The sequence below is a fragment of the Vigna umbellata genome, chromosome 3 (assembly GCF_029865625.1).
Source record: "Vigna umbellata cultivar VRB3 chromosome 3, Vumbellata_1.0, whole genome shotgun sequence".
NCBI classification, from domain to species: domain Eukaryota; kingdom Viridiplantae; phylum Streptophyta; class Magnoliopsida; order Fabales; family Fabaceae; genus Vigna; species Vigna umbellata.
In genome coordinates this window covers 45,568,531-45,580,689 of record NC_142167.1, presented here as the reverse complement: position 1 = coordinate 45,580,689, position 12,159 = coordinate 45,568,531, and the positions used below count along the sequence as shown (strand labels likewise).

Sequence of the window (12,159 nt, the reverse complement as noted above, 5' to 3'; positions counted from 1 at the left end):
TAATTGTTATTTTTATGAGGAATTGACTGTTTTATTGGTTTTGTGGAATTTGGTTTAACAAAATTGATCAAAGCTACATGGTGCAAAGGCTAGTTAGAGTATAGTTTGATATTTTGTGTCCTTGGTTTGAATGAGTCTTGATTATTTGTATATTTAATTTGTAGTGTCGACGTAAATTTGGCAGTTATGAGTGTGGATATTACGTATTGGAACACATGCACACCATTATTTCTACAAACATTACTGAATCATGGAATAAGGTATTAAAAAACTAACTAAATACTTATCTAACTATTCATTACAATATTTTTTTAACTCTATTATTTTATTTGTAGATCTTTAATGATTCATCTCTAATGAAAGCTCTAGACATTGAAAACATTAGAACCAAATGAGTTTCTTTTATTTTAAGTGTTAGTAGAAACTTGGCTACAATTTAGTAGTGTATGTATGTTAATGTAATATTTGGATTTAATATATAGTTTGATGTACAAATAATATATTAAATATTATTAGACAATTTAATGTTTGAAATGAATTCTATTTTATTAGTTCAATTGAATCTGTTCATTTTAGGCTATATTGATTATAAATTGATTATGCTCATTTCAGGCTATATTGATTATACACTAGTGCAAAACGAAGTTAAGAACGAGGGTCATATGTTTCAGTTTTCAGAGAATCGAAGCATATGTAAAGGCGATGTTACTTTTGCAATTTTAACGAACTTATACGTCTTGGTTGCAGGGGAACCGAAGCATAAAAGTCAAATTACCTCGGTTAAAAGCGAAACCAAGACGTAATGTTCTGCCACCTCCCACCTAAGACTGACTATTTAACTGACAACTTTTTGAAATTGCCCTACTACCTCGGTTCTTTGACCAACCGAGACAGAAAGGTTCTGTCCGAAAGGGGTAATTTACCCTAATCAGATTTCGTTTGGAAATCCCTTGGCCTTAGGTATCCTTTCTCGCGAGCCTTGGGTATCCAAATTTCATTTCGTTTTTCTCTTCATCATGCGAAATCCAAAAGCTTGAAGCTTCTGCACTTTTTATTCACCACGACAGACTGAACGTTGGCAGCGAGCGCGGTGAGGCACGACGAGGTTGCAGCGAGGGCTTCCTGCAGCGGTGGCGTTTCTGCGAGGGTTTAAACTCCAGCTTCTTTCTTCTCTATTCTTATATCGAATCTAGGCCATCGTCGACAACCATTCCTGGCGCGATCCACCGATAGTGAAGGAAAACCTCGCAACAGGCAAGGGGAAGCTGTCGTTGCACAGACACAGACGCGAAGAGCTAACGAGGGAGGATGGGACGATTGGGACAACGGGGGGAGTCCGACGGACATCGGGAGCAGGTCAACCGGGGACTTCAAGAGCTTGAATGACGCGGGTGTGCCAGCGAGGTCTAGGTGGACAAAGGACATCACGCGGTCGCAGTTGGAGTCCTCGGCGGCGAACAAGGAAAGCTTATTCGCGAGAAAGATGGCGGAGAACGATTTGCGCCCTGAGGGGCTTTCGTCGTCGTAGGGAGGGAAGTACGTAGGGTTCGGGTCCAATCCGCCGCCTCAGCGGAGGAACGATGCTCATGAACAAGTTACTTTTTTAGCTGTTTGATTATGTTCATCAAGTGTTACTTCATCGTAGTTTTTTCTTAGATGGTTTTTTTTCTTCTGATTTTGTTGTTTTCCCCTGTTGGGTTTTTAGATGGATTGGATTCAGATGGATCGTTGCCGTACAACAGCATCACTGCCTTCGATCAAGTAAGTCGGCGTGGCGTTTGTGATATTGCCTTCTTTCTGGTAATAGATATCAAACACATAAGAAGCATGGTTCTTCACAGTATTAGGCTGGTAGCAACTCTCCCAAGCTGAATCTCCAAACAGTTGGCCCTTCCGGGTTCACAATGAAGAAAACCAAGGTATTGATAAAGGGAATATGTTTGAAATTGATGGCTATAAAAATTTGTTTGGTTTAATGAAACAAAGGTTTATGAGTTTGAAGAACCAGAAATACATGTAAGTGTCGGATTGTACATTTTTTCATGTTCTCAAAATATTGTCTCTTGTTGTTGGTATAGTTTCTTATAAGCTATATTTCTTCTAGACAATAAAGATTTGGAGCATTTCCAAGCTCTTGCTGAAGCTCAATCTCCAAAGGTGATATCAAATATCTTTCTATTCTTCGCTCCCTCGTGCCAGACTCTTATATCCAAAGGGTACTTCGCTCCTTTTCCTTTTTTTGTTCTTAGCTATTTGTTTCTTTACTTGCTTCCTTCGAAAATAAAAATATTGTTTGTTTTGTTTGTTTGTTTAGTCTGGTTGGCCATTGAATGGTGATCAAGCTTATATAATTGGAGGTGCTATTAACTTTGTCAAGGAGCTTGAGCAGAGGCATAAGACCGTGGCATATAATTGGAGGAAAAAATAAATAAATAAACCCTTCTATTACCTCGGTTCAATTACAAACCGAGGCATAAGACCCCTATACTGCCTCGCTTCACCAGCAACCAAGGCCAAAAGTCTAGCAGAACAAAAAAAGTAAAAAAGAAACATCGTCTACTGTCTCGGTTGTATTTGAACTGAGGCAAAAGCATACATCTTTTTGCCTCGATTCAAAACCAAGGCAAAAAAGGGTAGACTTTTTACCTCGCTAGTATATACCTCTGTTGTGGAACCGCTGCTTATGGGAGAAAATAACCGTTGTTGTTTCCCTTGACTGCACTAGTGATATGAGATGATAATATAGAAAATTAATTATAACTTGATTGGATATCAAATGTAATAATGATTTTTTTTAAAAAATATTTTTTTATGACGTACATAACAATGTACGTCATAATAGGTTGATTCTGAAAATCATATATTATAATAGGTGAAAAATTATTTGTCATAATACACTCAACATATTATGATTGATAAAAATATCTACATCATGAAACACCACATATTATAACATATAATCCGACTACTTATAACATATAATAAAGTGATGTTTGTGAATACGATTTCTAATAAAAGAAAATTGTTTTTTTTTTAATTTCACATACTAATATTTTTAAAATTTAACAGTACGAAGTGATACAGATTATATATATATATATATATATATATATATATATATATATATATATATATATATATATTATGGGTTTAGTTTGCATATTTAATACTGTAATGTAACTTTAGTATATTATATTTGAAAACTTACTCGTATGGCAAGTGTATCTCATTACATGTGTAATATGATGTACTTTATTTTATAGTTGATGACTCTATTTGACATGTGAGCGTGTAATGTTTCTTTCACGTACGTGTTATTTTCATTTCCTTATGGCGTCATTTAATTTAATGATGGATTATTTCTTATGATAATGAAACATTTTAATAATACTTATTAATTATAAAAATAATTTACAATATGTCCTGAAAACTTTTCACACTAAATTTTCCTGTATCGAAAATTTATTGTGAAAAGCATATAAATACTAAACTTACTATTATTACAGATTCCAAGTGTGACTATAGTTGATTAAGAAGTTACAAAAAAAAAACTAATTTAGAGACGAATTAAATACTTGATTAAAGCTAAGAACATCAGTCAATTATTTAAAAAAAGGATAGAAATTTGAAAAATATAAATTAGATAGAAAATTGAACATTCCTTAAAAGTGGAGAATAGTTTAAAAAAGTGGAAAAATAAAATTGTAGCTTTAGAAAAATATAAATGAGGAGAGTAATTTTGCTAGCAGCATACACACGTGTAGTGAGGTGTGGAAACGTGCGGGGTTCTGGGCTTAGGCTTAGGGGCGTGACGTTGGACTGATGCGTCTCTCGTTTCCTTATTTCGCATCTCTCTCTCTGGCTGTCTGATCTGCCTCTCTTCCCTTTCCTTCTTCCCTTCTTTTGACCCACCTTCCCTCTTCTACTTCAATGTCTTTCACTCTCCTTGATCCATTCCCACACTTTTCTTCTCTCTTTCACCCTTAGGATTCTTCCCCAATTCTCACCAAAGCACAAACACAACACAAACCCTCTTTCCCCCTTCTTCCCTCCTAGGGTGCAAAATGAAGTCTTCGCTCAGCAAGTTGAAGAAAATTGCACTTCACAAGACCGTTTCCAAGGATAAAAGGGACTTTCACCCCACCGTGAAGTTCGACGAACTCGCTCTTGCTGCCAAGGTTCTTCTCCCACTCTACTTTGATTTTTCAACCTTAATATTATCATTATCGAATAAATAAATAATTTCTTCGTTGCGCCTTGTTATCTGCCTTTTGCAATTGTCGTGTTTTCTCGCAACGATGATCGGTTGTTGTCAATGACGGAACGCGGGGGGTTTTGTTCTCGAGATGGCACGTGGACAGTGTGTTTTTCCGATGGGAAATTGGTTCTTTTAGTGCTGGCTTTAATTCGTTTTCTCGTAGTACTAGTAGTAGTTACAAGTTTTGGGTGTGGAAAAAGTGTGTGATAATGGTGATTTTGTGAAAAATGTTGAACGATCTCGTGCCTCTGGCTTGCTCGTTGTAGTGTCGTAAGGGTTTTTTTCTCTTTTTTCAGGACATGCAAGATATGAGAGATTGCTATGATAGCCTGCTTTCTGCAGCTGCTGCTACACAAAACAGTGCTTACGGTAAACATTAGTCTTCGCACTTCTAATGTATTCCAAGCTTTTGAATTGGTTGTGCATTTAGGTCACAAAGTAAAAGTGCACACACACACACACACGTTTCATTTTCTTGTCATATATAAAGTCTCCAACAATTTTAGATGCTTGTTTTCTGCGCTATCCGTATTAGAGAATACGCTTTTTTTTCATTTTTATTTGTATTCTTGTTTAGTTTCTCTGTGATAGAATTAGCTTTTGAGTAAGGATTTCTTTTTTTGCTGACTCAGTAGGGAGTCACTTAGCATAGGTGTATAATGTATCATCTGTCTGTAATTTACATTCTAATGATCAGATTACATTTCTTATTTCTTCTACTTATGTCTTTCAGTTAGCGAAATTTATTAATCCATGAAGTTTAGCATTGCTGTCCAATTCTAAAATAGGGAAATAACTTATAATGCTGAACTGGCACACCTGCCCTCATCATGCCTTCTTATTCTTATTGACATTGTTGTTGTGACAACATTTCAAGTATTGTGAGGTATTTGAAAATGTCATGGTCTCCACTATAGGACGTATTATCTTTTTAAGGCTATTCACTTTATCATATTTACTGATCATTTTGAAAAAGAGTTGTCTAGTTTGTTCTTTAGACGAGTTTTACTGCCTTAAAAATAGTGAAGTTGGTTGCATATCCTTTATTGTGTTATGTGTTCCAGAATTTGCTGAGTCGCTGCAGGAAATGGGTACTTGTCTTTTGGAGAAAACTGCCTTAAATGATGATGTAGAAAGTGGTGAGTGGGTAAACATTTGATGACTGCCCTATCCAAATTACTTAGCCTATTTGCTAGTTGATTTAAACCATGTATATAGTCTCATTGCTATATTTGTTCTGAACTGTATGTAGGTAAAGTTTTGGGGATGCTTGGAAGTGTGCAGCTGGAACTTCAGAAGCTTGTTGATAGCTATGTGAGCCTTTATTTGGGTGTAATCTTTTTTATTTTCTTGCTTCTCCTTGAGCATTGTTCATTTACAAAATGTTTACTATGATTCTATCCTTTCTTTTCCTCAGCGTTCTCACATTGTACTGACAATAACCACTCCATCGGAGTCTCTTCTTAATGAACTAAGAACCGTTGAGGTATGTTTATGTATTTATTTATTTTTGTCTGATTCCTCAATCATTATAAAGCACCTAATGGCCTGACTGGGCTCTACACTGCACACTTCTGTATTCGTTGTTTTCCATGTTTCCCTCATTTAGTTCATTACACTTTTATTTTAATGGGTACCGGAAAAGGAAGTTTCCTATCAGCACAGAGTGGAATGCAATTAAAAGAAAATGGTGTTTTGGGAATAATGCTTGGAAATTATAATGCTTTACAGGGGTGATTCTAAAACCTCATCACCTTACCACTATATGCGGTTGGTTATCAAATGTTTATAATCTTCAATTTGGTTAAATTGACATTTTGAACCTACAGATTGTATAATTGTTGATAGAAATTCTGGATGAACCTAGAATTTTAGTCCAACAAGAACAATACACTGATCTAAGTCCTTTCAGAGTCTTTCTCTCATAAACATACTCAGTACAAACTACCAACTAAATACAGAAACTGCCATGCCATCTACATATAGAACACCATTCAACAACCTTAAATTCTTGGTGCCTAAAGATGCAAATTGCTGGCCTATACTAATGCTGTATCTATGTGAGAGGAGAGAAAAAAACAGATAATATAAACTGTTTGTTCTGTTGAAGAGAAAATAAAGGGGAAAAAAATGAACTTTTAGTAAAAAGATTTCAATTTTTTCTTTCCTTCCATTTTCTCTTCAATTTATATTTCAACTTTTTATTTCCTCTCAAACAGATGGTAATGTTTCATATCTGTGACTACCTAAAGAGACTCTGCATAGTTAGTTGCCTTATCACATAGATTCGTTATATATGATGTTGAAACCACATCATGATTTTTTGTTGTGATCTCTTTTTTTCTGTATAGGTGAGAGGAGAGAAAAAACAGATAATATAAGCTGTTTGTTCTGTTGAAGAGAATAAATGGGAAAAAATGAACTTTTAGTAAAAAGTATTCAATTTTTTCTTTCCTTCCATTTTCTCTTCAATTCATATTTCAACTTTTTCTTTCCTCTCAAAAAGAGGGCAATGTTTTTTTTTTTTTTACAGTAAAGAATAAAGAGATGATTCCCTATGCTCTTTTTTTTTATTTGTATACAAATCAAAGAGCACTACCAAAGTGTTTCAAAGAAGGATTATCTTGACATAGGTTTGCTTCTGGCCTAGATCAACTTAAGTTAAATGGACTCTTTATCCACTTACTAAAATTAAAATAGAAGATAAGAAATGACACTTCATACACCTTAAAGTTCATAAGATAGGAAGAAAAGATAATCTTTTTTAGGTCCCTATACCCTTTATTTTTACCCTATATCTGTGAGTACCTTAAGAGACTCTGCATAGTTAGTTGCCTTATCACACAGATGCGTTGTATATGATGTTGAAACCACATCATGATTTCTTGTTGTGATCTCTTTTTTGCTGTTTAATGAATTATCTATTCTGGAAGAAATCTCATGATATTTATAAGGGTACCCTCCTTATAGTGTTTAACTTTTGAAATTGTTGTAATAACACATTTTTCCCTAACTGAGATCTCCTTGTGGAGGATTGATTGTTGCCGTATAACACAAAGACAGTGTCATTATTCACACATCCACTGGTTGGTCGTTGGGTAAATCTGACTCTTGTTCTCACACCCACCCATGCATCACATACGACATATTTAAAATATTTTCACATGGAGTTTGTGGATTCACTGATGTTAAAAAGTTGTTAGGTTCTGCATACATCAAAATATTGTTGTGAAAAAACTGTAAAACATGTTTCTCTAAATCTAATGTGTTTTAAAGCTGCTATATATAAAGGGATTTGCACAAAGCTTTAGGTTCAATTAAAAAGTTCATTCATACCTACTTGTAAGATGTTAGGATCTGATTGGAAAGGACGAGAAATTGTCCTGAATTGTAAGTATGAAATTTTAGTATTTGTTGTTTATGAGGGTGTAGGCTCTCCAACTTTCCAATTACAATGGCTAGTGTTTGTGGTGTGATTCTCCCAATGTTACTTTCATTATTCCGTGCTTCCAGTAAAACTTGTTACATTTGAAAGTTCATTAACATGGTAAATCAACTTATTAAGCAAGTGAGATTTCATAAATCATGGATATTAATGAATATATCCAGTAAAATAATTTGAAAACATTGGAAACCCCCTGTGTCTCAGATAGAGAATGTGATTATTGAAGCTTAGTGAATTGGGCAGGGTTTCAGATACAGAATGTGATTATTGAAGCTTAGTGAAATGGGCAGGGTTTCATATCTTAACTGGTTTATGACAGTGTTATCAACAGCTGACTGCGGAGAATAACAAAAAGTCTAAAGTCCATTATATATTATAGCAGATAGTGACATAGGCAAGTAGTGGAATATTCATAGATGTAGAAGTAAATCAATTATATATGTATAAAAAATGTATACAAACAAAATAAGCTTATGTTTCTGACTTATTGCTATTAAAATACTGTAAGTTATGAATTTTATGCATTTGTCGTTGACTAGTCGGTGGTGGATGATTTGTTAGATATTGTACTTGTATGCAAGAGATTCGAGGCTTGTTAATAATGACGATTGAACTTGAACTGAGTAAGGTGCAGGACTATAGAAGTATTGCAAAACTTAAAGAGGAAGGAAAAAGTAGTATTTTTCAGTTTTTGCCCGCTCTTATTTTAAGTCTGACTTTTACATAATTGTGTTTTCCTTACAATCTCTAGACTGAGATTTAAAAACTGTCCATTTTTTATTCTTTTTAACACTATATAGATGGCCTTGTCTAGATAGAACCAGTCAATATTTTGGAACTATAGTGACTTTGCTGGTGTATGAATTATATTGAATGTAGAACTGTAAATTGTGTTGTTACATCTCAATGGCTATCTATTCCTCATGCAGGACATGAAGCGACAATGTGATGAGAAAAGGTTTGTCTTTACACAGCTTCTATTGTTTTCCTCAGCATCATATGATGTTTCCTGAATTTGTTGTGTTGCCTGCAGAGAGGTTTATGAATACATGATTGCGCAACAAAAAGAGAAAGGAAAGTCAAAGAGTGGCAAAGGTGAAAGTATCACCTTACAGCAGTTGCAGGCAGCTCATGATGACTATGAAGAAGAAGCAACACTATGTGCCTTTCGATTAAAATCACTCAAGCAAGGCCAATCACGCAGTCTCCTAACACAAGCAGCACGTCACCATGCTGCTCAGGTTTTCTTCAACTATGACATTTCTCCTCATTCAAATCTTTTATCCTTTTTTCTGCATAGTCTTGATGCATGTTTCCTCATGTTCGGATTTCAATATAGTTAAATTTCTTTCGGAAAGGACTTAAATCACTAGAGGCGGTTGAGCCACAAGTCAGGATGGTTGCTGAACGACAACATATTGGTTACCAATTTAGTGACCTTGAGGATGACATTGGTGAAGATGGTAATAATGATGACAGTAATGATTTTGATGTCATTGAAGGCGGTGAGCTGAGTTTTGACTACAGATCAAATAAGCAAGGGCCATATATTGTTTCCACATCACCAAACTCAGCAGAGGTGAGAATTTTGTATTACTCAACTTGAATGGTTTTTAAAAAGCCTTAGTTCATATTGAACTTAATTATAATTGCTTATTTTTTTATTTAATTTAAAACATTGTCTGAGCTTGTCGCACTTGTCATTTTATACTTGTTTGTGTCTAGCATCTATACCTTGCAACAATTTTAAAACATAATATCCTTATTTTTTAAGAATCTGAATTATAAATTCATCTTATCATAATCATTGGCCATGTATTGCTAGGTGGAAGAACCAGGTCGCTCTTATGTTCGAGCTTCAACCCCAGAAATTGCAGAGGTACTTTTAACAACTACCTTGATATATTAATTGAAACTTTCTGATTTAAATCTTAACTCTAAGGAAAAATGTAGGCCAATTAGAACCTTAGTCCATCACCTAATAAAAATCACAAATCAAGTTATGTACTATTTTCTTAATGATTTAAAGAAAGGTTTAGAATGTAATTATGATGTTCTAACTACTGCCTCAGTGATCATCAGTTCAGGTTGATTCTTTAATTTTACTTAGATTATCCTCTAATACTTCTATTAACTTGCATTCTGGCAGACAAGTATAGACAAGAACCAAGGGGATTTTAAACTTTCAAGTAGAGTCAGCAGTTATTCAGCTCCAATACTTGCAGAAAAGAAATTTGACCCTGCTGAAAAAGTAAGACAACTTATAGCATCATCTGCAGCAAAGTCTAATGCATATGTCCTTCCTACACCAGTTAACATCAAAGAAACCAAAAGTAGCTTAGCCCCCCGCACAAGTGCAAGTGGATCTTTGCATAATTTGTGGCATTCTTCTCCTCTAAATGAAAAAAAGAATGAGAAAGATATTGATAGTAAATTGTCTGAACCGACTTTCCATAGAGCTCACTCTGTTCTCAAAGAAAGTAATAGTGATACTACATCCATCCAGTTACCACGCCCTTCAGCAGATGGAATCTCACTTCCACAAGTTGATGTTTTCAATGCTTCTGATACTAAGAAAATAAAGATACAAGCCTTTTCTGGTCCATTGACTAATAAACCATTGTCAGTAAAACCTATTTCGGGGGGTTTTCCACGTTTACCTGTACCACAGCCTTCATCTCCAAAAGCATCTCCCAATGCTTCACCTCCCCTAGTTTCTTCACCCAGGATAAGTGAGCTTCATGAACTTCCTAGACCTCCTGGTAGTAAGCCAGTGAAATCTTCTCGAGTGGGTCACTCTGCCCCATTAGTATTTAAAAATCCAGAGGTTACTGTGGCTAATAAATTTTCTTCAGTTATATCCAGTGTAGCATCTCCACTCCCAACACCACCAATAGTCTCTCGGAGTTTTTCTATACCTTCCAGTGGTCAGAGGGCTATGACATTAAATGTTTCTAATGCTAAGTATTTGGATAGTCCCCAAGTTTCAAAGGTTGATAAAGCTCCGTCACCACCACTTACACCCATGTCTCAGAGAGTCTCTAGTATACCTGATATGGCTTCTCACTCCAGTGAAATCCAAGGTAAGAAGATACTACTTGTTGTAGTTCTTATTATTGTAATTTTTAATAAATTTTGATATATTTTTTCTGTCTTCATATAATAATATTTATGTAAATTGAATATGCTTTCCAAATATGTTTATGGGGTCTGTTTGGACTAACTCTCTAAGAAAACTTTCAGGATGAAATTGACTTTTACATAAGTTATTAACATATGCCCAATCGAATTTGTACAAGTTCTCTTATATATCTTCTCCAAATTTTTATTTTTAACTTGCATAAGCTAATTTTAATTTATGGAGAAGTCAATTTCCTTTTTTTCTTCATATTTTTTCTCCTTAAAGTCTTTGTGCAGAAGTTCTTACAATTAGCTCCATGAATTTTTTAACTTGATTTTACATAGTTTAAGTACAAGCACCCTTTGTCTATTATGTGGTCTATGAAGTGTGTTTAGCATCAACGTTTTTCTTTGTTATTCTCATTATGGATTACCTTGTCAGTCTCATATTGATGAAAAACAAATGTGAGTATGAGGTTTTTCAGTGGATGCAGGTGGGAGCTAAATCTCATGAAGACATACCAAGGAATGAGTTCTGAATTATTCTTAGTTCAAGTGTCTTTATTCTATGCTTGTGGGAGCTAAGTCCCTTGTGTTGTGGAGTTATAGGGGGTTTTCCGACAAAAAGGTTCAGGCAAATATGTGTAAATATGTTGTTGATGTATTGTTTAGCTTCTCATCTCAATTTGTATCTATTATTTTTACTTTAACTAGTGATGATGAGAACTAAACTCTACATGATTGTCATTATAATGTGTTGTGTATATATTCGGATGAAAAATTTTGTTCACTTCTCCAAGTTCAACATGACGACAATGGAAGAACTTTAGCAAGAGAGTGAAATCCTTACCATTTTTTTCACATTTCAGGTGCTCAATGTTTGAACTAATTTCTAATTTCTGGGAGAAGACACTTACTTTCATTGGCATGGATTAATTTGTCTTAATCTTAGGGTATTGAATCTTGGATTACTATTAGAGAAATGCTCCTTTCTTGTCCGTATACTTGCAATTACCTTTTGTCTGGATGCACTCATTTCATCTGGGGCAGCAATTCAAGGTGCATATTAGAATAAATAAAAAGCTGACTAGAACTATTGAGGTCTGAGCTACTTGAGTGGTTTCTGTTTGTTAAAATAGTACTACTTAGTAGTTATTTGTGAGAAAATAATGTACCATACAAAGTAGTATATGCCCATCAGGTAATTGGTTGTTTAGAGGGGATATCTTAGCTTTTATTGAATTAGACAATGTATAATTGAGGACTGTGCTGTAAATAGTAAAATTAGATCTTACTTCAATATTCAATCATAACAAGTCCTTCAAAATAAAAAATC

General features: G+C 34.7%; 1 protein-coding gene across 2 annotated transcripts; it reads left to right on the top strand.

Moving 5' to 3' along the window:
* Window positions 1-3,793: 3,793 nt before the first annotated feature.
* LOC148202669 (uncharacterized protein At2g33490-like) lies at window positions 3,794-11,751 on the top strand. Of its 2 annotated transcripts, none has more exons than XM_088110589.1 (11): window positions 3,794-4,178; window positions 4,555-4,627; window positions 5,323-5,397; window positions 5,511-5,572; window positions 5,676-5,744; window positions 8,633-8,661; window positions 8,737-8,944; window positions 9,043-9,282; window positions 9,529-9,582; window positions 9,853-10,786; window positions 11,318-11,751. In XM_088110589.1, the coding sequence occupies exons 1-11, from the start codon at window positions 4,065-4,067 to the stop codon at window positions 11,326-11,328; spliced, it is 1,869 nt and encodes a 622-aa protein (XP_087966715.1). In that variant the 5' UTR covers window positions 3,794-4,064; the 3' UTR covers window positions 11,329-11,751. The 2 variants fall into 2 exon arrangements, with proteins under 2 accessions (XP_087966715.1, XP_087966713.1); XM_088110587.1 differs by having other exon boundaries at window positions 3,797-4,178; window positions 11,309-11,751.
* Window positions 11,752-12,159: the final 408 nt, after the last annotated feature.

What these genes read in the sequence shown, in the direction of transcription:
- LOC148202669 (XM_088110587.1), top strand. Translation starts at nt 4,065, where the DNA reads ATGAAGTCTTCGCTCAGCAAGTTGAAGAAAATTGCACTTCACAAGACC. An exon ending in AACTCGCTCTTGCTGCCAAG is followed by an intron (nt 4,179 to 4,554) that starts GTTCTTCTCCCA and finishes CTCTTTTTTCAG; the next exon opens with GACATGCAAGATATGAGAGA. An exon ending in AGAAGCTTGTTGATAGCTAT is followed by an intron (nt 5,573 to 5,675) that starts GTGAGCCTTTAT and finishes TCTTTTCCTCAG; the next exon opens with CGTTCTCACATTGTACTGAC.